This window comes from Periplaneta americana, chromosome 8 (assembly GCF_040183065.1).
Source record: "Periplaneta americana isolate PAMFEO1 chromosome 8, P.americana_PAMFEO1_priV1, whole genome shotgun sequence".
Taxonomy (NCBI): Eukaryota; Metazoa; Arthropoda; class Insecta; order Blattodea; family Blattidae; genus Periplaneta; species Periplaneta americana.
In genome coordinates this window covers 124,160,001-124,183,972 of record NC_091124.1, presented here as the reverse complement: position 1 = coordinate 124,183,972, position 23,972 = coordinate 124,160,001, and the positions used below count along the sequence as shown (strand labels likewise).

At 37.3% G+C, this 23,972-nt stretch overlaps 1 protein-coding gene across 1 annotated transcript in view; it reads left to right on the top strand.

The window, feature by feature from the left end:
* Window positions 1-18,305: 18,305 nt before the first annotated feature.
* Window positions 18,306-23,972, top strand: part of LOC138705022 (putative malate dehydrogenase 1B) — a 47,982-nt gene continuing 42,315 nt past the window's right edge. The window contains exon 1 of the mRNA XM_069833565.1: window positions 18,306-18,631. Within this exon, the coding sequence (XP_069689666.1) occupies window positions 18,310-18,631 (322 nt within the window). The 5' untranslated portion in view covers window positions 18,306-18,309. The remainder of the gene's footprint in view (window positions 18,632-23,972) is intronic.

Genomic DNA, 23,972 nt, shown 5'->3' with positions numbered 1-23,972 from the left:
TATGATCAAGTTTTGTGAATGATTTTAGATAAGGGCGCAAATAGCCATAGTAGCTGACGCGCCCCTTTTAAACCCCACTAAGTAGCTATGATCATCACCTCCCATATCATCGACATAAATGTTTTTTATGTGTTACAAAAGGTATAATACTCATTACAATTGTCATGAATACCATAAATATTGGTGCGAATCCAATTATCATTTCAGTTATTTTATAATACTAATAATGATTATTATCAATGATATGTTACTCCCAATTGCATGACCAGTACTTTTGTTAGAATAATGATCATAATCATTGTTTTTCAGAAATAAATATATAAAGTTATTGTTGAAAATTGAAAACTTAATTTTATATAAGGATCCTTTGCAATATATTGTATATGTACAGAGACGATAACCGGAACAGAAAGGACTGCGTTCTATTCTCTTTACCATGATCAAGTGAAAAGAGCAAGATTCGTATAATGTAAATAGTGGGATTGCTACGCTATTAGTTAGCTAATACACCTCCTTAAATAAAGAGTTCGTACTGTTTTCAATTTACAGAGGATTTGGCAAATATAAGTCAAGATACAGAAAGAACTCGTAAATCACAGTATGATTAAAATAGTAAACATGAAAATATAATTACTAAGAAAAGCTACACCTTAAATTAATCTGGCCCGTGAAATTGCAAATAATTAAAAACAAGAATCAACAGGAACATGCGACAAAGAACAATAAATAATTTTGCTCAAACATATTCTAACATCAACAAGATAAGTACGAGTAATTAGGCCCAAGCAACGTTAGAATGGTTCAGTATATAGAAATGAGTCCAAATGAAATAATCCATAAGGTTAATGTATTGCCACTCCGGCTGGAAATCATCGGAATGTGTAAGGAGTGGGTTGAGCTTCCTGCTGAGCTGGGCTGCAACAGAATTACTGACTTGACTCGTCGTTGGCCGTTACTATAAATTTTGCGCGTTTACTACAATTCAGTTCCTTTATCATGATATTGCTGTTATAGTATAATTTCTTAAAATATTATTGATAAGACAAACCTAAACTTAATTATTTAATATATAGGAACGATCAGATTTACAAACAACTTTTGGCGGCCTATTTTTGTATTTTAATGATAATTTAAGTATACTGTATGTGCAGTATGATATGAATAATGAATAAATCCATTTGTTTTTGCTCTGTCTTTAGCGGTTTCAGAAATATGGGCATCTTAATATTGCAGGCTGCAAGTGGATTGCACTATGTAGGAATTGCGCACCAGAAATATTAAAAATTCATATGTCGGAAATTAATATATATATAGTTGAATGAGTTAAATGTTTGTAAAAAAAAACTTGTAAATTTTTAATCATCTATGAGGGCTTTGTACTGGTCTGCCACAAACCAAATGATGTTGAATCAATCTGGTTAAGCATGAAATACATATATAATTGAATGAAACTTTCAGGAAGTTTAGTACATATTCAAGTCTCATGTGTAATAAAAGATAAAGTGAAAATATTTGAGTCTAATCTTTGTAATAATGAAATATTTGCGTTTTTTATATAAAAAAATTACTTAATATATATAGTTGAAACATGGGTTGAAAAATACAGAACATTTTGAAATTTTTATGATTGTTTACTCAAAGTCTGAAGAAGTTTTTGCTAAATTTTCAAAATGTTTTTCTGAGATTTACAGGCGTATCAGTAACTTTATCATACTATATAAAATGTTACTTTGCTGCTGTTGTACGGGAGGTGTAAAAGTATCATTGTTTACAAATAATGATTTATAGCATCATAATTAAATAAATAATACATATTGCTGCATATTTTTATAATATGTGAAGAGTAATAATTATTTCACATTAGTATTCCAATTCTCTTTATGAATAAATACAATTAAAATACTCCTGTAACAATAATTGTGAGAGTTCATTTATTTCTTACCAGATATACGAATACATGAAACAAATTATGTTATCCGTATTATTTATCTTTGTTTTTTGGAGAATCAGGAAGAATGTCATATTGTGTTTCCAACAGCCTCCCTTTTCTGAAACAGACAATTCTGTAGCTATCTTCGACACTGACCAACTCCTTGGTTGCAAGGAAATTAAATTTTTTTGTGATATATTGCACTCTGGGCTGACTCTATCTTCGTCTGCAATATTCGCCGGGCTGATCACGAAACACCATCCCTCGAAATGTTGTCCTTGCTCCGTTTAGAAGATCGTAGGAAAATCCACTGTCTTTCCCTCCTCTATCATATATTGCATTTCTCCACTACTGTCTATCTTGCGTCTCGTTTTCAAAATTTATCCACTTACCATAGTGGTCGTCAGCACTCGCTGAAATGGGTAGAGTGCGTGGAGGGTAAGGAAATATGCTCCGTCGTGCACAAGGGATAGAGAGACAGCATACCCTCCAACAGCCACGAATGCACGCTAGGGCAGTGTATTATCCGCGGGTAAGGGACGCTAGCCCGAGAGTGCTGTGTTCTGATGACAGCTGACCTACCATAATCTAGACACACGATCGCAACACTACTCAATATTATCCATTCTTTCCCACTGAACATCCTCATATTCATCTCTTTTCACTGTGACTGTTCCTCGACTTAGGAATTCCCTACAGAGTAATGTCAGGGACTGTCAGACATCAAACCAATTCAACAATAGACTAAGAAAATATTTTTCTAACAATTCTTGTTAATAATAGCTGTTTCAAGTTTCTCAATGTTTAATAGTTATATACAAGTATATCACATAAAATATTTAAATTATTATTATTATTATTATTATTATTATTATTATTATTATTATTATTATTATTTCTTACCAATGTTTATAATTTTCTCACTAACATTACTTATATAACTTTCATTATTTACTTTTACTTTCATTATTCACTTTCATGTTGTTTTACGGTCTAGATATTAAGGTAAGAAAAACCAATTGTATTCAATTGGAATTTTAGAGTGTGGCTGGGAGGAGGAGAAGGCCTTACTGAGCTTAGCTCTGCCAGTTTAAATAAATAAATAAATTATTATTATTATTATTATTATTATTATTATTATTATTATTAGGGTAACCAATGGTAAATGGGGTCAAAAAGTAACAAATCCTTAATTTCATTGTTAATTTCGTAATATATTACACTCCTAACATATCATTAGTTACAGCCACATGTAAATACTACTTCCCCAAAAATGTTTCTTTTTTACTCTAAACTAACTGTCCGTATATGAACTGAAATATTTCACTGCAGTAACCCTTTTTATCCTTCTGCATAAGGATAAATGGGGCCAGTGTTTAGGGCAAATCGGGTCACAATTCTTCCCTCTATATGCCTGCACGGAACGTTAAAATCAATATTGAATTGATTTAATTTAACACTTTACACCTTCCACAAACAAACACTGTTTTCTTTTCTGGACCAACGAACTGTGTTGCAGTGTAGTCCAAAATCACATTCGTACATGCGTACAGTTTCAAAATTCTAGACACAAGTACATTTTCTTGTTCTGGAGTAAACGTAGTTTGACGGCCTTTACTTTTCAAGTGGTTGACGTCGTTGCTGACATGAATGAGGAACTCCTAACAACTCAGCAGCATGACGCTGGCTTCTTCCCTCGCGAAATCCTTTAATAGCCTTCTGCATGTCATTCTCAGTCCACGAATTTGACGTTTTCCTCTTACATTTAACCATCTGTCACAAAGAATTGAAAATAAATACTTAATTTGAGTGGACTGATTTGAAACATGTTGACCATATTTGTCCGATATTACTGACCCTATTAACCCAAATTTAGAACTTTTTGCGCTAGAGGTTGGTAGTACTGAATACTGCTTCGACGAAGGCGTTAATAGCCATAATCTCTTCTAGAAAGCTCAAACTTACAGTAATATTGAAAGTTAATCACACAAATTCTCTGCAATAGTTGTAAAATAATAAAGGAACCTAAAGCATTATTTATAATAATAAGTAAAATGCGCTCGAAAGAGCATTGATATTACACATTATTGTTTTATCAAGTCATTCAACGACTCCGTCCATCTTCTGCACTGTTTGAAGTGATATCTGCCGCACTTTTGTTTACATAACTTGCACTCACACGAGTCACTCGGTTGGTGAAACTTCACTGTCTTGCACAATTTATAGTGGAAACCGTGCGTGGCCAAACCTATAATAGCGTGTCTTTGTGGTTGGTTACTGCTGGTCCACTCCCTGTTCGTCATGGCGTCTGTTGCGAAGAATTCTTTTTCTATTTCTCTTTCCTTCTGTTTTCTTCTCTCTGCGACATCCTTGTAAGGTTCCGTTGCTGGCAGCATCATCTTGATTCGCAGGTCCTCCAGGAATGGTGTTTCTCTGGCCAACATGTAGACCATTCTACTCGGTGTATATTTGATTGCACCTAGTGCCCTCTTCATGAATCTGGTTTTTACTTTCTCCAGCCTCTCCAAATCGCTCGCCGTAAGCTTCTCCCATACTAGTTCTAGCCCGTAGCTAGCGATTGGGGTTATCACTGTCTCGAACAGTTGCATGGCTGTCTCTAGCTTTAGTATTGTAACTAGCCGTACCCGTGCGCTCCGCTGCACCCGTTAGAAATACATATAAAGTAATTACATAATTAAAATAGGACATTTGATCCAGGGAACATTCGTGTTTGATAGAAGGATAAATCGTTTAATATGTTACGGTACTTAATTTAAATTGTGTTTAAATAATTAAAATGCGATCATTTCGGTCCAGAGAGCACTCATTTGGTGCAATGACAATTCCTTTAACATGTTTCTTAATAATTCTTATTACATGCAACCATAGTTTAATAAAGACTGACATCATTTAGACTTAATGTCTATACTGTATTTTACTTGCTATATGTTTCCATTGAATTATGGTAATAACTTAATTTTAACCCTTCTTTTCTACGTATTCAGTAAATGGCGTTTGGCCCACTATGTATGTAGGGGAAAGGTCCCTATATTGAACCGTGTCTTAAATTGAAACACTCTGTTATTTCCCTAACTGTTCGACAGAGTACACCACAATTAAAGTAGAAGAGTACTATTTAGCGCAGTGAATGCTGGGTACAGTTGACCTTGCGTTCGGAGCAATGGTTTCAGCTGTAATAAGTGTTTTGTGTTTATGGTGCTTCTGATGTAATATTTGACTTTTCTAGCTAAGCTTGTACGACAAATCAGGCAAGATTGTGATAATCTTAATCTATTGCATGTTGTGAAGTAGTTACATAGCAACAATATTCATGCGTAAACTTTTTCAATCAATACGTTTCCTTGTTTTACAGTTACTAAATAATCTGAAATGGTTTTGCCCGTAATTTGAACCACCGTTTGAACCCTATATTGAACTGGTCCAATTTAGGAAACATTGTTTTGTTTTAGGACCTTCCAACTCGTGCAAATAGATATACCTGACAAGTGGTGAAAGAAGCACCAACACAACCTAAGTGTGTTGCATGAGTGTAACAAGGACTTACGTTCTTCCCATGTTGATTTTGAAATGGCTGACATTTAAGGATGAACTGAACACCGGTACACCACCAGATTCAATATGCACATGTTCTGAAAGTAGATGGATTACTAGCAAGTTATTTCTTAAGTGGTTACAACGTGTCATCGCCATTGTGAAGCCCAGCACTAATAACAAAGTGTTACTTATACTTGATGGCCATGGTGTTGTAATGCTTTCTTTGCCGGCACATACTACAACGCACAGGCTTCAACCATGTGACGTGGCTTTCTTCAAGCCCTTGTCATCATACTACAATCAGGTTGCAGACAAATGGCTTCGAAGTAACCTATCTCGAAATATAACTCAGTTCAGGTGTCAGCTTTAATAGGAGAAGCTTATGATAAAGCTGCTACAGTGGTAAATGCAACGTGTGGATTTGCGAAAACTGGAATTTGGCCACTCGACAGAAAAAGCGACTTCACTCCTACTGCCGTCAACCATGAGAATGAGCCTAACACAAGTGTTCCAAACTCATCTTTACAAAATTCACTTCCGTCTTTTCAATCTAGTAGGCCTTACACTTCTGAAGACATTTCTACGGCCAATCCTCACTGGGCATAAAAATCTCCAAACATGACCAGGCGTAGGCCTAACACTGTTTGCTGAAATAGCTCCTATTCCTGAACTTACCACATTAAGGAAACAAAAAACCACGTCAGTTGAAATCGTCACAAGCAGTTCACACAAGAATGAGTTGTAGGAAAACAAACAAGAAAGTAGCAGGTAGGCCTACATCGACACCAAGAAATAAACCGTTAAAGAGAAAGCTCCAATATGGTCACCCAGGAAATGATGACAAGAATTGGTACTGCAAAATTTCTGAATTGTTGGAAATGATGGATATGATCAAGTGTATGAAATGTAGGATATGGCTTCATTAAAAATGTGCAAACGTTAGTGCTAAACAGAAAGTGTGTTACTGTGAAGACTGTGGATAACAAAGAAAGCCCTATATTTGTAATTCATGTTCTAAAAAGAAAGTTTTTTTTTATTATTATCTAAAAACTCCAGTTTTCAAGGAAATTGACATTATAATCACAAACTTCTTCCGTACTTTTGTTGTTAATTAAATAATTTCTTTAAGTATAGGACATAAATATTTATATTTTATATTAATAAAACTGTTTCTGAATTTAAAATGATGTGGTTCATTTTAAGATAAGGCTGGTCCAATTTAAGGACCATGTTCCTAATTTGGACCATTTCGCACCTTCTCAGTTTTATTTTTTTTATTTAAATAATGACAACATTAATTAGCAATTGTGTTGTATAGCCAAAGAGTCTGCAAATGTAATGCAAATTTTCCTGATGACTTTGTTGTGAGATTATTGCCACAATTTAGTGTTAAAGGCAAAGTGGTTCAATATAGGGGCCTTTCCCCTATTTATTTACACTGCAAGTGGGCATGCACCCGGTGGCAGTGGTATACACAATATAAACAATACACAACAAAGAAATGATAAGCAATATTTACAATACACAATACAATTATACAATACACAATAGGCCTACAATTTTATACACAATACAATAAGAATACACAATATAATTTAACACAATAATAATAAAACATAAATAAAATACCTAATTTTACATTACAACCTACATTATTAGGTACAGGCCCTACATAAGTTTCAATAGTCTTTCACTTTATTCTCATCTCACACACTTTAGTGGCACTATGACGCATTTCACTGACACTTTAGCACACATTTCACTGACACTATAGAACACATTTCATTGACGCTATAAATTATCACTGATCGGAACTATTCACTGCACTGTAAAACCATAACTTCACTGACTCACCTCGCTTCACTGATACAACAGTTCAAATAAGTCAAATAATTACACCATTATGCATACTGTACTTATAAACAGAACTACATTTAAACTAAACATTTCTAGTCTAAGACCCACTTACACGCTATTTTTAAATAATTTACAATTCAAACCAAGGAAGTAACTCGTCAGGCTAAATAAATACATGTCACCTTAAAAAATTAAATGTTAAATGTCGCCTTAATTTTAATTTGCACTTTATACACAACTTTTTAAATTATTCTTGAATCTCCTTAAGGAAGGACAGCCCTCAAAGACCGCTGCAGGTAGGTCATTCCAATCATTTATAGTTCTATTTAAAAATGAGAATTTACCTACATCCGTTTTCTGTTTCCTACATTTGATTTTAAAATCATGATCGTTCCTACCATAGTACGTTGGCTTGTCTAACCGAGCCGTTATGTCTACCCATGCTTTCTGACCTAGATGTGCTCTATACAATGATGTTTTTCTAGTTTTCCTACGTCTGTTTTCCAAAGTTTCCCTTTTAATTTCTTTTATCGTATCGTTCCCATCTTCTCTTTTACCTTTAACAAATTTAGCTGCCCTGTACTGGATTCTTTCTAAGGAGTTCATCTGATATATTCTATAGGGATCCCAACATGTAGTTCCGTATTCCATTAACGGTCGCACTAACGTTAGATATGCTATTTCCCTCGATTTGGGGCTAGCCTTTCTCAAGATTCTCATAATAAAGTGGAGTGCCCTCCTTGCTTTACCCGTAACATTATCAACATGCTCTCCCCAAGAAAGTTTGGAGTTTAAATACACTCCTAGGTATTTACAACATTGTTCTTGCGGAATTACAACACCACTGAATTCGTAATTAAGACTAGTTTCCTCTCGGGTTTTACAAAATGTTATAGATTTACTTTTAGAACCATTTACTTTCATCCTATGCATTAACGCCCAGTTATAAATTTTATTCAAGTCTGTTTGAATATCATCTACATCTGAATTATTTCTAATCTTTCTATAGATAATGCAGTCATCTGCAAATAGCCTCACATTTGATGTAATATTCTGGCATAGGTCATTTACGTATATTATAATGAGTAATGGACCCAGAACGCTGCCCTGTGGCACACATGAATTTATATTTGCAATTTCCGATATTTCATGACCTACTCTAACTCTCTGGGTTCTACCTTTTAAGAATTCTTGGATCCATAGCACCACTCTTTTATCTATTCCTAGCCTACTTAACTTATCTATTAATATGTCATGTGGCACCAAATCAAATGCTTTCGAAAAGCCAATCACAACTGCATCGATTCTTCCGCCTCTATCTACCTCTTCAGCTAGATCCTGAACCAGCGACGTAATTTGACTATCACATGAGAAGCCTTCCCTAAAACCATGCTGGCGGTTGTAAAACCAGTCTTTCGCATTTAGAACATGACGAATATAATCCGATATCAAATGCTCCATGACTTTACATACGACAGATGTAAGGCTAATCGGTCTGTAGTTTCCGACATCTAATTTATTTCCACCTTTATGTATGGGTACCACTATAGCTGATTTCCAGTCACATGGAATAGCTCCAATGTTTATGGAAACATGAAATATACGCATTAAGTATGGAATTATGGCCTCGGATCCTAATTTAAGAATCTCTGTAGCAATACTATCTGGTCCTCTAGACTTCCGACTTTTTAATTTCGTTAGTCTCTCTCTAACCCCTTTGGAAGTTATTTTGAATGTCGAATTTGGTTCACATTCACGCTCTGTGACACAACCACTCTTATCAGCCGGATTATTATTATTATTATTATTATTATTATTATTATTATTATTATTATTGAAAACCGAAATGAAATAGGGATTTAATAAGTCGGCCTTTTCTTTGTCATCAGTTATACTTTCTCCGTTTTGATTTCGTAAAAGCACTACTCCTTCATTTTTTCCTTTTCTCCTGCGTACATAATTATAAAACTCTCTCCAATTGTTACTTTCATCTTCTTTTAAAATGGTTTTTAGAAAATTTTCCTGAGCTATCCTTTTTTCACACTCAAGTTTCTTAATTAATTCGACATATTTTTCCCAATGCTCATGGCTTCGTTTACGTTTACTAAATGCGCGCCTTGTCTCTTTCTTTAAGTAGCGAATATAATTAGTGTAATATTCAGGGTCCGGATTTTTTCTTAATTATTTTAGAAGGTACACATTTTACTAATGCCTCGAAAATTATGCTCTTAAATTTATGCCATACATTTTCCATATTTCCTTCAGTCCTTAGAAAGTCATCATGCTTTTGTCGTAGAAACGTTTGTAATTCATGGACATCGGTTTTGTTGAAGTTCCAGACAGACACTGGACTTGACCTCGGATTTACTGTGTTTTCCCAGAAGATTTTTAATAAGATGCTATTGTGATCACTTATTTTATGAAGACTTTCAGAGTTGACAAAAAGAGAGACAGGTCTTACTGGGTAAACATCTAAGAGGGCATTGTCACGCGTCGGACTATTTACTACCTGCGTGAAATCTTTACGCCAGATCAATTCATTAACAAGAGTCTGTGCATCTGAATTCGTACCTGAAATCCCGTTCCAGTTAATTTTCGGGAGGTTTAGATCCCCAGCAATTACTGCGTTTCGGTCTTCTGATACTGTATTAAGATATTCATTTAGTTTGTGCAAAGTTAAATTGTTTAATTCACTGGGTGGTCTGTAACATGCTATTGCATCTAAGGTTTCCCGCTCATTTCTTATCTGAACATTCAATATTTCAACTTCCTCATGTATCCGCACAAGATTGCTACTTATTACTATCTTAGTACAAACGAAAACTCCCCCTTCCTTTTCACTTCTATCCTTTCTGAAGACTCTATAATCCGATCTAAAAATTTCCGAGTCATTTATGTCTTCCCTAAGCCATAATTCCGTCCCAATTATTACATCTGGATTATAAACATCGACCAAGTTCCAAAACGGAATAAGTTTATTTCTAATACTTCGGCAATTTACCTGCAGTAGTCTTAATAGGCCTGTCCTTACTTGAACATTCGGAACCCCCGTGGCACCTGGTCGTCACTGCTGATCTCCGCCGCCCGCTGATAGGTCTTCGACCGCACCGCCCGCTATTAGACCCTCGATCCCTCCGACCGCTGGTAGACTCTCACCCCCGCCAACCGTTGACGGTCCTTCGGTCCCGCTGCCCGCTGATGGGTCCACGATCCCGCCGCTCCATGTTGTAATGACTACCCGCGCGAAGAGGGAGCCCATGTCTGCAGCTCCCCTCCGATTTAGGTGGATTCCGTCTCTTCCGAAGCATCTGTCGTCTATCCAGGAATTTGGATCGACGAAACGCGCACCAAGACACTCCGCTACCCACTCGAAAGCTTTATTCACACGACCCACTTTTCTCCAGTTCACGTCCCTCCGTCTGACGATCCCACTGATGACGATCCCAGCTGCCGGATATTTCTTCTTCGTTTCCATCACCAAGTCATATACATCTGCCATGATATAATCAACACCTCTTCGTAAATCGTTTGTTCCTACGTGAAGGATGATGTTTTTCGGGTCCCCTCGTTCCTGATTTTCGATCACGCTTTTCATTTCTTTCACTCTAATCCCAGGGTAACACTCTGTTGCCAGCTCCGGTTGTAGATTCCCTACGTGTCGAATGATGGAGTCTCCGATGATAACACTTTCCGCACCATGCTTCTTCTTCTCCTCCCTCTCTTCGCCATTTTCCTTTTCCCGTCGCAACTACTTATTTTCTTCCTCCAGATACTTGATCCGTTGCTCCGCCGTCTCTAGCTTCTCGCGTAGCTTCTTCACCTCGTTCCGAAGACCGATGATCTCCCTATTGCCTGCCTCGTTCCCGCAGTCCTTGCACAGTCACGTTTCCTCTACTATCTGTTCCCGCTTGATCTTCTGACAAGTCAGATGGAACCATTTCTCGCACTGGTTGCACAGCACGCCTACTTGTAAATTCTTTCTGCAGCTGCCACACTTGACACTGGTCACCCCGTTGTCGCTTGCAGGTCCTGGATTCAGTTCGATACCACCAATAATTAGTAGTATCGCGATCACTATGTGAAAGAAGAGACACTCAGCCAGACCTGCCAAAGCTGTCCCTTTCACGCTCCGCTGCATCTTTGACCTGGCCGCCCAGCCGCCTATCCTTGCCCGGTACAACCAACTCACAGCCCATTGTTCTAACTTTTTCTCCGCTGCGTAAAAATGTGTCCTTCCTCTCCAACGGCCTGAAGGAGACTGAACTCTATGGTTCTGAACTCTTCAAATAACTTAAATTATATTATATAATATTACATATTATATTATATTATATTATATTATATTATATTATATTATATTATATTATATTATATTATATTATATTATATCATACTATATTATACTGTATTATATTATATTATATCATATCACAAGTTACTGTAATAACATTATAGCATTATGTCCATCTAGAGAAACTACACATTCCAATGGTGAAATAATAATTAATTATACAAATCGGTTAATTTAGCTTCCGATATTACTTCATACAAACACAGAAACATTCTCTGTAGGCTATCTTTCATAGCTTTCGATTGTTCCTGTCCAAGGCCCCTTATATACGAAGTCATTTGTTTTTTATTTCATTATACGGGCTTATATGGCAGTTATTTTAATTTTAAAACTCATTTATCTAATTAAATATCAGTCCTATAAAAAATTTTTGAAGGAATAAAACGTAACGCAAATTGTTTTTAAAGAAACTTTTGTTATGTGATATTTTTCAGAAAAATCAATAATAAGCGAGATATTTCGATTTATTTAATTCAGGCCCCCTTATAACCCCCTTTTAAATAATGTATTTTGAATGCCATATAGCCTAAAAATCTAAATTACAACGAACTTAATTTATATTCCAATTTTAATCGAAATCCGTTCAGCCATTATCGCGTGATAAGGTAACAAACATACAGACAGACAGACAGACAGACATACAAACAAAAATTTCAAAAAAGCGATTTTCGGTTTCAGGGTGGTTAATTATATATGTTAGGACCAATTATTTTTGGAAAATCGAAAATCACCAAAAAAATTTCGGCTACAGATTTATTATTAGTATAGATGTCCTTCATATTACAGATTGCTTTTATAGCTGCTGATGCTCTCTCCTGTATGTGAGCGCTGAAAGACTTTGAGGTTGGCTGCAGTGTAATGCCTAAGTATTTGAATTTATTTACTAGTCGCATCGGTTCTTCGCCTAGCTTGAGGGTGTCACTTGCCGCTACTCTTCCACCTCTCCTGAAGACCATTTGTACTGTCTTGTTTTTATTTATCACAAACTCATTTTCGGATGCCCATCTTTGTACTGCGTCTATGCCGTGCTGGATTGCCTCTTTGTTTGCAGAGCCGATGGCCATGTCGTCCGCATACATTATCAGCATGCTTCCTTCCATTGCCTTCCCAATGTCTGCTGTCATTATATTAAATAGCAGCGGGCTAATTGGGTCTCCTTGCATTACCCCGATGATCTGTATAACCTCGTCTGATGCTGCCACTTCATCGCTTATCTCGAGCCAATTTCGCCTCATTATGTCTTCCACTATTCCAGCAATGGGGTGATCGTTCCCAATCATGTCCTTCAGCTTCCTGCGTAGTATATTCCTATTTATGTAGACAAAAGCTTTTTCATAATATATGAAAACTACATAATACTTTCCTTTCGGCTTACTAAGGGCTTCTTCGATCTCGTATAATAGTGCTGACGCTGCTTGTAGGGTGGACATACCCTTCCTGAATCCGAACTGGCTTGCTGGTATGCTTATTTGGGTGATGTCGGTCAGTATATTTGTCTATATTTTCATAAATATTTTGAATAAGGTGTTTTCCAGTACCACCCCTCTGTAGGAGTTCATGTCTTCCGTGCTTCCTTTGCCTTTGTACAGAATTTTCAGGGTTGCCCTTCTCCATTGCTCTGGTATGGATCCCATCTTCATACATTTATTAAACAACTCTATCCATGTCTGCTGATGCATTTAGATGTTCGTACGCTATTTGGTCCGGTCCTGTGGCTTTTCTATTTTTGGCTTCTCCGATCCCTTTGGTGATTTCGTCCTCCTCCGTGATTTCCATTCCCCGATCCACTGTTTCCGCGTCTTCGGTGGTACTTGCTTCGTATGCTTCCGTTCTGTTTCCCTTATTCAGTATTTGGGCGAAGTGATTTTGCCAATTTTGAATCGGTATTTCTTTCATCACTCCTCTCGGTTTCCGTTTTAATGCCCAGAAAGGGTCCTTTTCTGCTTCTTCTATCATTTGTTGTGCTTTCTTTTCCACGTAGTTTTCTTTTTTGACCTTGATTGTGTATTTATACTGTTTTCTTTTCTCGGCGTATCTTGTCAGGTCTTCTGAATTTTTGGATGTCTTCGCCTTGACTAGTGCTCGTAGCGTTTCCTTCCGTTCCTCGTAGCACGTCCTATCAAACCACGGTTGAGCCCTTCTTCTTTGTGCTGGTTGACAGGCGCTTTTTATTAGGTTGTTTGTTATGTCAAGAGCTCTATCTAGCTGTCCTTTTATTCTCTCTCTCGCTTCCTCGATGCTCTCCTTATTGTTCTGTATTTGTTCTACATCCAGTATTCTTGGTAGCCTGTTCTGAGGGCTTTCCTTGTTCTGCTTTGTTCTCGGCTTTTCCCTTCCAGCCTCGTTGACATCGGTATATGTTTCCTCATGGGTGTTAAATTGGAGTACCATAGACCTTTTTGTTCTATAAATCTTAAGTCCTTTCCTCTGTACAGCAGCAGATCTATTGCACTTGTCCCGTTGTGCGCTATATATGTTGGAGTTTCTCTCTTATTGGTTTGTATGAACCCCTCGTCTCTTAGTGTATCCAGGACTATTTATGTCTTTGCGTTCACCTTGTCTATCCTGCAGTTGAGGTCCCCTACTATTATGACGCTTTCGTCCCTTCCTGTGTCCGTTATTGCTGTCATTAAGGTTTCGATCACTTCTTCCGTGGTTGCTTGCGATCTGATGTATACTGCAGCGACTGTGATGTTGTCTGTTCTCACTGTAAGTACGTCTTCCTCTTTATGTATTACTTTAAAGTTCCCTTGTGATAGCCTCAGATAGCACGATACTCCACCTGTCGGTCTGCCGTCTGTTTTCCTTCCGTATGAGTGCAGTCCGTAGTATCCCTCTATGTTAATCGGCTTCGTTGCAAATGCCTCTGAGAAAACCAATATGTCACGTTCAAGTAAATCTTCTTTTCCTATGTATTTCAAGGCATTTTTTTTAGCCCTTCTGCATTCCAGTTAAGAACATTAATAGTCGAGTGAGACTCCTTCGTTTTGGTATGTTCTCCGAAAGCGGTAGCATCTTACAACAACTCCTTCTGGCCAGAAATTGGGGTTCTTTGCTTCCCCTAGGTATTCTATGGGGATTCCCAGTTTGAAGGCTTTGTTCCTTCCCCTACTCTATATTTCTTCGCAGATTTTCTTTCCTTGTATTCCATTTTTATTCAGGTATTTTTTAACTTTATCAGCTGTTATGTATTCTTTGAGTCTGCCTAGGAAGAGCAAGGCATATATCTGCGCTGCTTGAATGTCCTCATCCGTTCTGGTTTTTGTTCCGATTGTTTGTTTGGCCCGTTGTATTCTGTTGGTTCTGTTATTTCTACCATAAGTCACCCGGGTCCATGTGTCCTCCACTTCGTCTTCCTGCCCATCCCCGTGGCGTGGTTCTCCATCCTTTCCTTCCTGTTTTTCTATTGTAGGGCTATCCGGTTTGTTCCCATCTTCTTGTTGATCTCTGCTGTCCTCCGCTGTTGATCTCAGTTCTCTATGCGTTGTGGCATTGCCAAGACTTTCTTTTATATTTTCCTCAATCAGTTTTTCAAGTATATTTTGTAGGAAATCCGCAATGCTGTCTACCTTCCGGCTGATATCGCTCCTATTATCTTCCGTTGTTTCGGGAATTTTATGTCCTTCTTGCATGCAAATTTTGTGGTTCTCGCCCGAGTTCCTCTGCTCTCCGCCGGGCGGCTCCGCCTATTGGCTCTTGTTTTGCCCGTCGCACATAGCATCAATTGAAGAGTTTTCGGAAAATTTAAAATTCAAATTTATACAAACATTGAAAAATCATCCAAATCCTCTGCAACAGAAGTTTAATCATCAAACATAAATAATAAAACCCAAGTTATACCAGCCATATCTTTTACAAATTCATCATGGATTAACATCAAGGACTGAAAAACTACACTGAACAATTTCAAAGTGTTATAAATTAAAGGAGGATTCAAAAGCAAGTCAGATTGATCTCCGGTCATATAAACTTTCAGTGCAACATGATGTTGGTTGGTTGGTTGCCCGTCGCTACTGCCGCCAACAGATGTCGCTAGTTGTTCCGCTATGCTGCCGTCGTCTACCTCGTTCATCTTGTTTTGTTGGTTATGCGTGTCCTCCTTGTGTTGATCTTTCTTGTCGTCATTTTCACTTACTGTTTTCATGCGCAGGAATTCCAAATATTCTCTTATTTCACTTACCGCATGTAGTAATGCCTCCTTCACCTCCTTCTTCAAATAGCCTCCTGTTTCCGCTACTTTTTCAATATTTTTCAGAGCACTTTCAACTGCACTACTTGCTGTGTCCGCCATGTTTTCCTTCATGCTTATTATTTAAAATGTATAAAATGTTTATTATTTAAAATGTATAAAATACTCTTAACTCACCTTTATATTCTCTCTATTCTTTTATTGTCACCACAAAGAATATACACACCAGCTAGAATCAATGGCACTCGACGTGTACAGGAAGTTCTCTTCCTGACCAGTATATGGTAGCACTTGCTTGAATTGGTTTACGCTTGAATATGGAGACAGGGTTTTGAAATTGATCCGATTTAACTTCTGACCCGATTTAGACTGAGTTATCCTATTATTATTATTATTATTATTATTATTATTATTATTATTATTATTATTATTGTTGTTGTTGTTGTTGTTGTTATCTTAACTTTCATTTTTCAATTAGATACTTGTAGTCCACACAAGCTGTATAATTTCAACCTTTTCAGTCTGATAAGTGATGTTAATAGTCAGCTATGTATGCAATGGAGGGGGAAAGAAACTGGCCACCTCCCCACTCCTTGCCTTAGTTGCTTAATGAGTGTTACCCTACCGTATTGGTGTCAATTATGAGGTTCAAACTTGTCTTCGCATAGTTGACTAAACAAGAACATCGGATAATTCTTCTGTAATAGGGACATTTAGTGTTTCTTCAGGTTGTGCCTTTAAAGCAGCAGATGCTTGTTGAGAATTGCGTTTATCTGCAGCTTTCTGTTCGTCTTGCTCAGGCTCCTCACTTTTTAATGGTGAAACATCAATATGTGTCAAATATCTATTCAGTGTTTCAATATGTCCAAACTCCTTATAACGCAGTGGACGAGTGATTATGAGAAGAGCGCCTTTCGGATAGAGAGCGGTCGGATGGATCCCGTTTAAAGTAATGTAGTACCGGACAATGAGAAAACGAAACACAGAAATACCTAGAAACAGACGGAAAGATCGAATAAACTTGGAGATAAAATGCGCATAAAACCTAATTCGCAGTTTATGATAATGAAGATTGCAAGAAGAGATTATGATAAAATCTAGGCTATTTTCCAAAATGTAGAAGACGTTCTAGACATTCAAAGAACGAGACGATGGAAGACAAGACTGGGCCAATAAATACCCAGTACTTGAAAGAAAAGGATGATGAAGGTGATATTCCTAATGACGATATTGATAATCAGTTTTTTATTGTGTCTTATAGTCCGCAATTTAACGACGCTGTATCAACTATTAAGTTATTTAGCGTTGATGGAATTGCTAAGGCCGACATTTCGCTCTGTGTTTAGGTGACATTCGTCTTAGAGTTCGGAAGAAACTCAGAATAATCCCAACCAGGTAATCAACCTAAGCGGTAATCTAACCTACTGCAACTCCAACTATTAACTGCCAGACCTGCTTCGCGCCGATGGCTTACTATTGTTTTGATAATTACGATCATTTGTATCATCATAGCATGATTCCAAACGTTATAATAAATAAATACAGTAGAACTTCGATTATCTATCGTAATGAATGGGAGAGAAGAAACAGTTAATCTAAACAGGCGGATAATACGTCCTAATTGTTCTTGCCTTATTTTTATATACGTTAAAGAAGTTCGACAAGGAGTTTTTTCTGATCTCCATTCTAAGACTTCAAAGTAAAATAAACTCCGGGAATGCAGTGACATAGTTTTGCTTAAAATCTCATGAGGATGTCAACTGACCCAAGCGCAGTTTGTAGTACACCACACAATTCAGGCACGTTTTCGTCTTCCTCCCCTCTACCGTCATTGTCATCCACACTTTTAGCCTCACACGCATGGTCAGCAATAATGTCATCATCACTTTTGATTTTATACCCTAGAAGCACTAAGTCTGTATCCAGTCACTGATTAATGTTTTCTTCATCCACATCAAAGAATTATTAAGTTTCCTTCACCAACTTTTTAATATCTTGCATAAATATACTTCCACTGTCGTCATTCTTTTCAAACCCTTGAAATTCTTAAGCAAGTTCTTCAATATCAAGGTTATTGTCCTTGTATTGAAATGTGAGTTTGTGAACTCCTGTGCGTGGCAACAGAGTGCTAAAGAAGGGGTAGTTTTACACGCTATGATTTTGAAGTCTCGCGCACTGTTAATCACGTGTTTGCCGTTATGTATAAGCCTCGTATTGGGTCATTTGCTTGACCATTTCTACTCAAGAGTGTAGATCAAATTTTAGGCTGTGTTTTCGTCATTAATTAGAGGGGAAAAAGCGAAAAGACCGTAGGATAATCCGATGAGACGGGTAATCGAGGTTCTACTGTACTTCTATCGTTGTAAAAATTACTAACATAACATTAATAAGACCATCATTATTGTTAGCATTATTATTACAGTCACAATGAGGTCTTTTCCTTTTTCATTCCAGAGTTTAATACAGGTAGTAACATGTTGCAGGAACGGACAAGCCCTGTCACCCTGGCTCAAATACAACTACATCAAGATGCGAAAGATAGGAGGCGCCCTAAGAGAAAGGGCTCCCGACAAGTGCCGCGTCATCCTGGCTGGAGTCGGCGACGCCCCTAGTTGCTTCAATGCTCATGTCATTGTGGACAACGCTCCCAATCTGAAGATTCGGAACGTGGTAGCCGTGACTGCAGACCTCGCCCTTCAAACCATTGGCACTCTAGCTTCAGTCACGAGGACCTCACGGGCCACTATTGGTAACTACTCATAACGCATGCTATAAGTCCAGGATTTCGCGTTGTCATATCTGACTAGTAACGATATAATCCAAACTATGATCTCCTTTCCATGAGAAGTAATCAACAAGTCTCATCTGACAGGTCCACACCACTCTCTTAATCTAAGACTTCTTGCAAAATCCACCTGTCCTTTGTTGCACATGTTAAATTTTATCTCCGTTACTAATAAATAACAATATTTCGGGGTCATATATCATTCTCAGGAGCAATGACTGTCGAGTACTTCAATATTAAACACATTCATAAAGAGTTGTGGATTGTAATCTACTTTTTCTATTTCGACAATGAAATTGAAAATCAGATAGTTTCAAAGATTTGTTCTTCATATGAACAAACAATAGTTGGAGAAGGGGTTCATACTCTTTGGGATCGTTACGAAGAGCTAAATCTGCTTGAGTGACGAACGACAGTCATGAAAGTGTGGTGTCTCTCACATAGATATTTGGTTGGTGCATAAGTTCGTAGCGTTTTTTCATAAGTATATTAAACACACCAGATACACATACGAGAGAAGTTAATCATCAACAATATATTCTCCTTCACTATCTACAACAGTCTGCCAACACTGCAGTAGTTTTTTGATTACAAATCGCGTGGTTTAGAGTTAAAGAAGTCGTCAAGCCATGTCCGGAGCACATTTTCATCCGGAAAAGAAGTTCCTTAAAGGTTGTTCGATAGTAAGCGGAAAAGGTGAAACGCAAGTTCAGGTGAATAAGGTGGGTGCGGAATGACTTTCCAACCCAACTCCTGGATAGTATTTGTCAGGTTAGCAGAGTGCCTACTGGCGTTATCGTGGAGTAGCATCATTTCACGCAGTTTTGTTGGTCGTTTTTGTTCGATTTATTGTGCACGATGTCTCAGTTGATGGCAATAAATGTTGCACGGTGGTAGAATGGTCACAGTTAATCATATTTGCAGTTCTCGGGTACACTGACGTGGACTGTGGGCAAATCGCAATATAGCGAACGTAGAAGCTCCGCCCACGACCCCTTCCACTTTTCCCCTACTAGCTCATCAGACACTCTACGTGATAGGCGAGTGTTGTGTCGAATTGTCGAATACACATTTCATGTGGGTGGGGATAACTTCCCCTACTGGCGTTCGCTATATTGCGATTTATCCTGGACTGTTTAAACGATCTTCATCAAATCCCGCAGGTCTTCCTGAACGTAAAGTGTCACTGTCAAAATGACGCTCCTTAAAACGAGAAAATCATTTTCTTGCTGTGCTCTCTCCGAGAGCATTGCCCCCCACACACGGCGCAAATGTCTCTGGCCGCCTCCGCTGCTTTTGCCACTCTATTGAACTCAAAAAGAATATGTCGGAAATGTTCCACCTTCTTCACTTGACACTCCATTTTCTAGCGTCCACGACTCCACTCACTATATGCAAAAATGAAAACTTCAATATGTAAACTCAAGCACAACAATTGAACTTCAAATAAAAATGACAATCGATAAATAAACCCATAGGAACCGGAGTACCAACACGCGAAACAAAAACACTGCGAACATATGTAACAACCTAATAAATCGAAATATATTCGTTTCTAAAAAAATTCGCGCATATTTAAGAACGTATGCCTAATTTATTATTATTGGTTATTTTACGACGTATTTTCAACTGCTATGGTTATAATATAGCGTCTGAATAAGATGAAGGTGATAAGCCAGCGAAATGAGTCCACCGTCCAGTGCGAAAAGTTATTCAGCAATTGCCCTTTATGGGTTGAGGGGAAAGCCCCGAAAAATGCCTTAACCAAATAAGTTGTGCCAACCAGGATTTGAACCAGGGCCTGCTCGTTTCACAGTCAGACAGGCTAACTGTTAATTCACAGTGGTGGACCATTTGGCTAACCATTTTTTTTTTCTAAATTAAATTTACGACAAAGAGAAGGAACATAAGGTTAAAAAGTATTTCAATAAAGCGTAAGGAAAATGTAAGAAATAAAAGGGAGAGGACGATAAGTAACGGAAAAGGGCCATACGAAGGGAATAAGCCGGAGTCAAATACAGCGAAGAAAAAGAAAATGACATTACATCAATCTTCTTAATGTATCCAGCTGTATGCTGACAAAATAAAGTCCATTGTACTCTATTCAGTTGTTTTTCACGAGAAATGAGGGGTATTTTGATCGGTGTTCATTATAGATGCCCGTTGCTAGTAGCCAGAGTTGGGGTGTAGTCAATATATACTGCAGGGCTATGTCTTCTGCAACTGGTACTGATGATTTTAATTTACTTCTTTTGTGGTTTATGGATGGACAGTATAGAAGAATGTGTTCCAGATCTTCATCATGACAAGTAGGATTATCAGAAATGTGAAATCGGTGTAGGTACAATTGAATGACAATGTGACCTGTTCTGGCTCTTGTTAAAATGTCTGAACATGTCTTGGCAAGTTTTTGTACATTTCCAGGCCATTTGGTTTCTTTTGTACAGACTGTAAAATTTTTTCTTTGTCAGAAGAGAGCCAATTGTTTTTGTTTAAGCTAACAAGTAACAAAGAGGTACCCACAAAAGCTGCATTAACACCAACGCAGTCCCACTATATTTTCCACTGCTTATGATACTGTACGTGGAGTCCCTCAGTGTAAAATTCTCCGGAGGTAAAATAGTCCCTCAATCGGATCTCCGCGTAGGGACTGCACTGATAGATGCCAAGAAATCGCACTAAAGTACTTATTTGGAAAATGACATTAAAGAAGAACAGATCAAGTAACACATGTGAAATGAAGAGCAGTGCCAAGAGCGGTAGTGAAAGTGAACCAATGAGTGAAAGTGAGAGGTCAAGTGATGATAGGGGAGTAGATGAAGTGAAGAAGAAAGTAGGCGAGTATGTAACTCGTATAGCATGGAGGTGTAATGCAGAAGATTCAGTCCAGTGAGTTTTAGGGAGGTTTAGAGTAGAATTCTCAGTATATTGGAAAAAGGATTCGAACAGACATGTAAAGCATTAAATGGATGAATAGGGCCATGGAAAATACACTAAAGTACGGAGAGAGGGAAGACCTAGAATAGAGAAACATAGTGAAAGAAGGACAAGTGAAATAAAGAAGAGCAAACAGAGATGAGTGGAAACTATGCGGTCAGTGAACTAGCGGAAGAATCAGAGCTCAGAGTTCTAGAGAGTTTGAGAACAGAGTTTTAGGTAGACTGGGAAGAAATTTTGAAGAGTGTATGAAAGCGTTTTATGTGTAAATAGAGACAGGAAAATAAGTGAAAATCACGAGGGAGACGAAAGAATACAACTTGATTACACAACTTTTAACACTATATCACTTTGGAAAACGTATTATATGTCTTTCACGTGTTAAATTTTATGTTACCTTGTTAACATGTTTCGGCCTGCTATCGGCCATAATCAGAACTGGTTGTTGTTGGTTTTGGCGCCTTTTGGTTTGTTTCCTGTGGGGGGTGTGTTTGTGCAGTGTAATGTGGAGTCAAAGAGTAGAAATCATTCATATCACAGACATCACAAAACAAAAGTACTTCACATACAATAACAAATATTTCACTCAAACCGAAGGCCTACACATGGGATCACCCATTTCCAGCACACCAGCAGAATTATTCAAACACCACGTAGAACAGACATACATACTAAACAAAGTCAACAACAAACATGCTGACAACATCATATATTGGCACAGATACGTAGACGACATACTAATACTATACAAAGGAAACAAAAGATAGATCTAAAACCTGCATCAACACATAAACAAAATACATCCAAAGCTACACTACACATTAGAAATTGAAAATAACAAATCCTTAAATTTTCTAGACATCACAATAACAAAAGTAGACAACAAACACACATTCAAAGTCTACAGAACACCCATAACAACAAAAACAAGAACAATACATCCAATCATCCAACACAACACAAACAAGCTGCATTCCGAACAATGGTACACAGACTACTCAATGAGCCAACAAGACTACAAAGAAGAGCTGAACACAATCAAATACATAGCACAAGAAAACTGATACAACCTTAACATAATAAACAACATAATAAGATAGACGAAACATAATCACAAAAAACATAAGAATACAACACAAACACAAGAACATTAAAAATGCATCACACTAACATACGAAAACAAAAATACACACAAGATTGCAACCTCATTCAAGAAATTAAATTACAACATCGCAAATAGAACAAATAACATTCTACAGAAGCATCTCAACACACATACAACACAAACAAATACAACCACACAGGCGTATACAAACTCAAATATAACATCTGCAACAACTTCTACATAGGACAGACAGGCAGATCATTTCAATCACATACGAAGAAGACATCACAGCCATAACAAAATTACGAAACACTTCCACATATGCAGAACACATCACAAATGCTAACCACACGTACAGAGATATCAATACAGACATGGAAATACTACACATCCAACCAAAAAGCCAGAAACTAAACACACTAGAACAATACGAAATATACAAACACACAAAAACACATCCAAATGAAATTCTCAACACTCAACTCAATTTCAGAACACATACACTCTTTACACACACTCTTTCACTCCACATTACACTACACAAACACATTCCCACAGGAAACAAAAAAAAAAAAAAAGGCGCCAAAACCAAGAACAACCAGTTCTGATTATGGCCAATAGCAGGCCGACACATGTTAACAAGGTAACATACAATTTAACACGTGAAAGACATATAATTCGTTTTCCAAAAAGAATACAGTGTGAAGCAAAGACGTGTGAAAAAATATTAGTAGGCAAGGATAGAGACATATAATTAAAACTAAATCAAACATATTGTAAAGGTGAAGCAATGATTAGTAAACAGTATTAGTAAGAGGCAAAGATAGAAAATACAGGATGAACTGGAAAAAGAATCATGAAAGAAGTTAGTAAAACTGTACAATTTTGAAAAAGTGGAATTAAATATACAGTATTAGATTTTAATGAAGGTTGGATGACAAGTTGTATGGGGATATAAATAAGAGAATATAGTTAATAGTGAAGTGAAAAACGAATCTGTTACAATATGAAGCAATGACAAGTGAGAAGTAATATTAGGCATGATAAGAATACTGTAAGTCGAACTGGAAAAAAAATTAGTAGAAAATAAGTAAAAGTATGAAGTCTCAGAAAAAGTCTAATTAAAGATACTACGTTTTAATTAAGAATAGATGAGAGGAATTGGGATACAAATACGAGAATGTAGTTATCGGTAATAATTTTATTAAGGAAGAATTGGAAGAGAAAGACAGTATTAAAGCAAGATAGAGAGAAATAGATAGT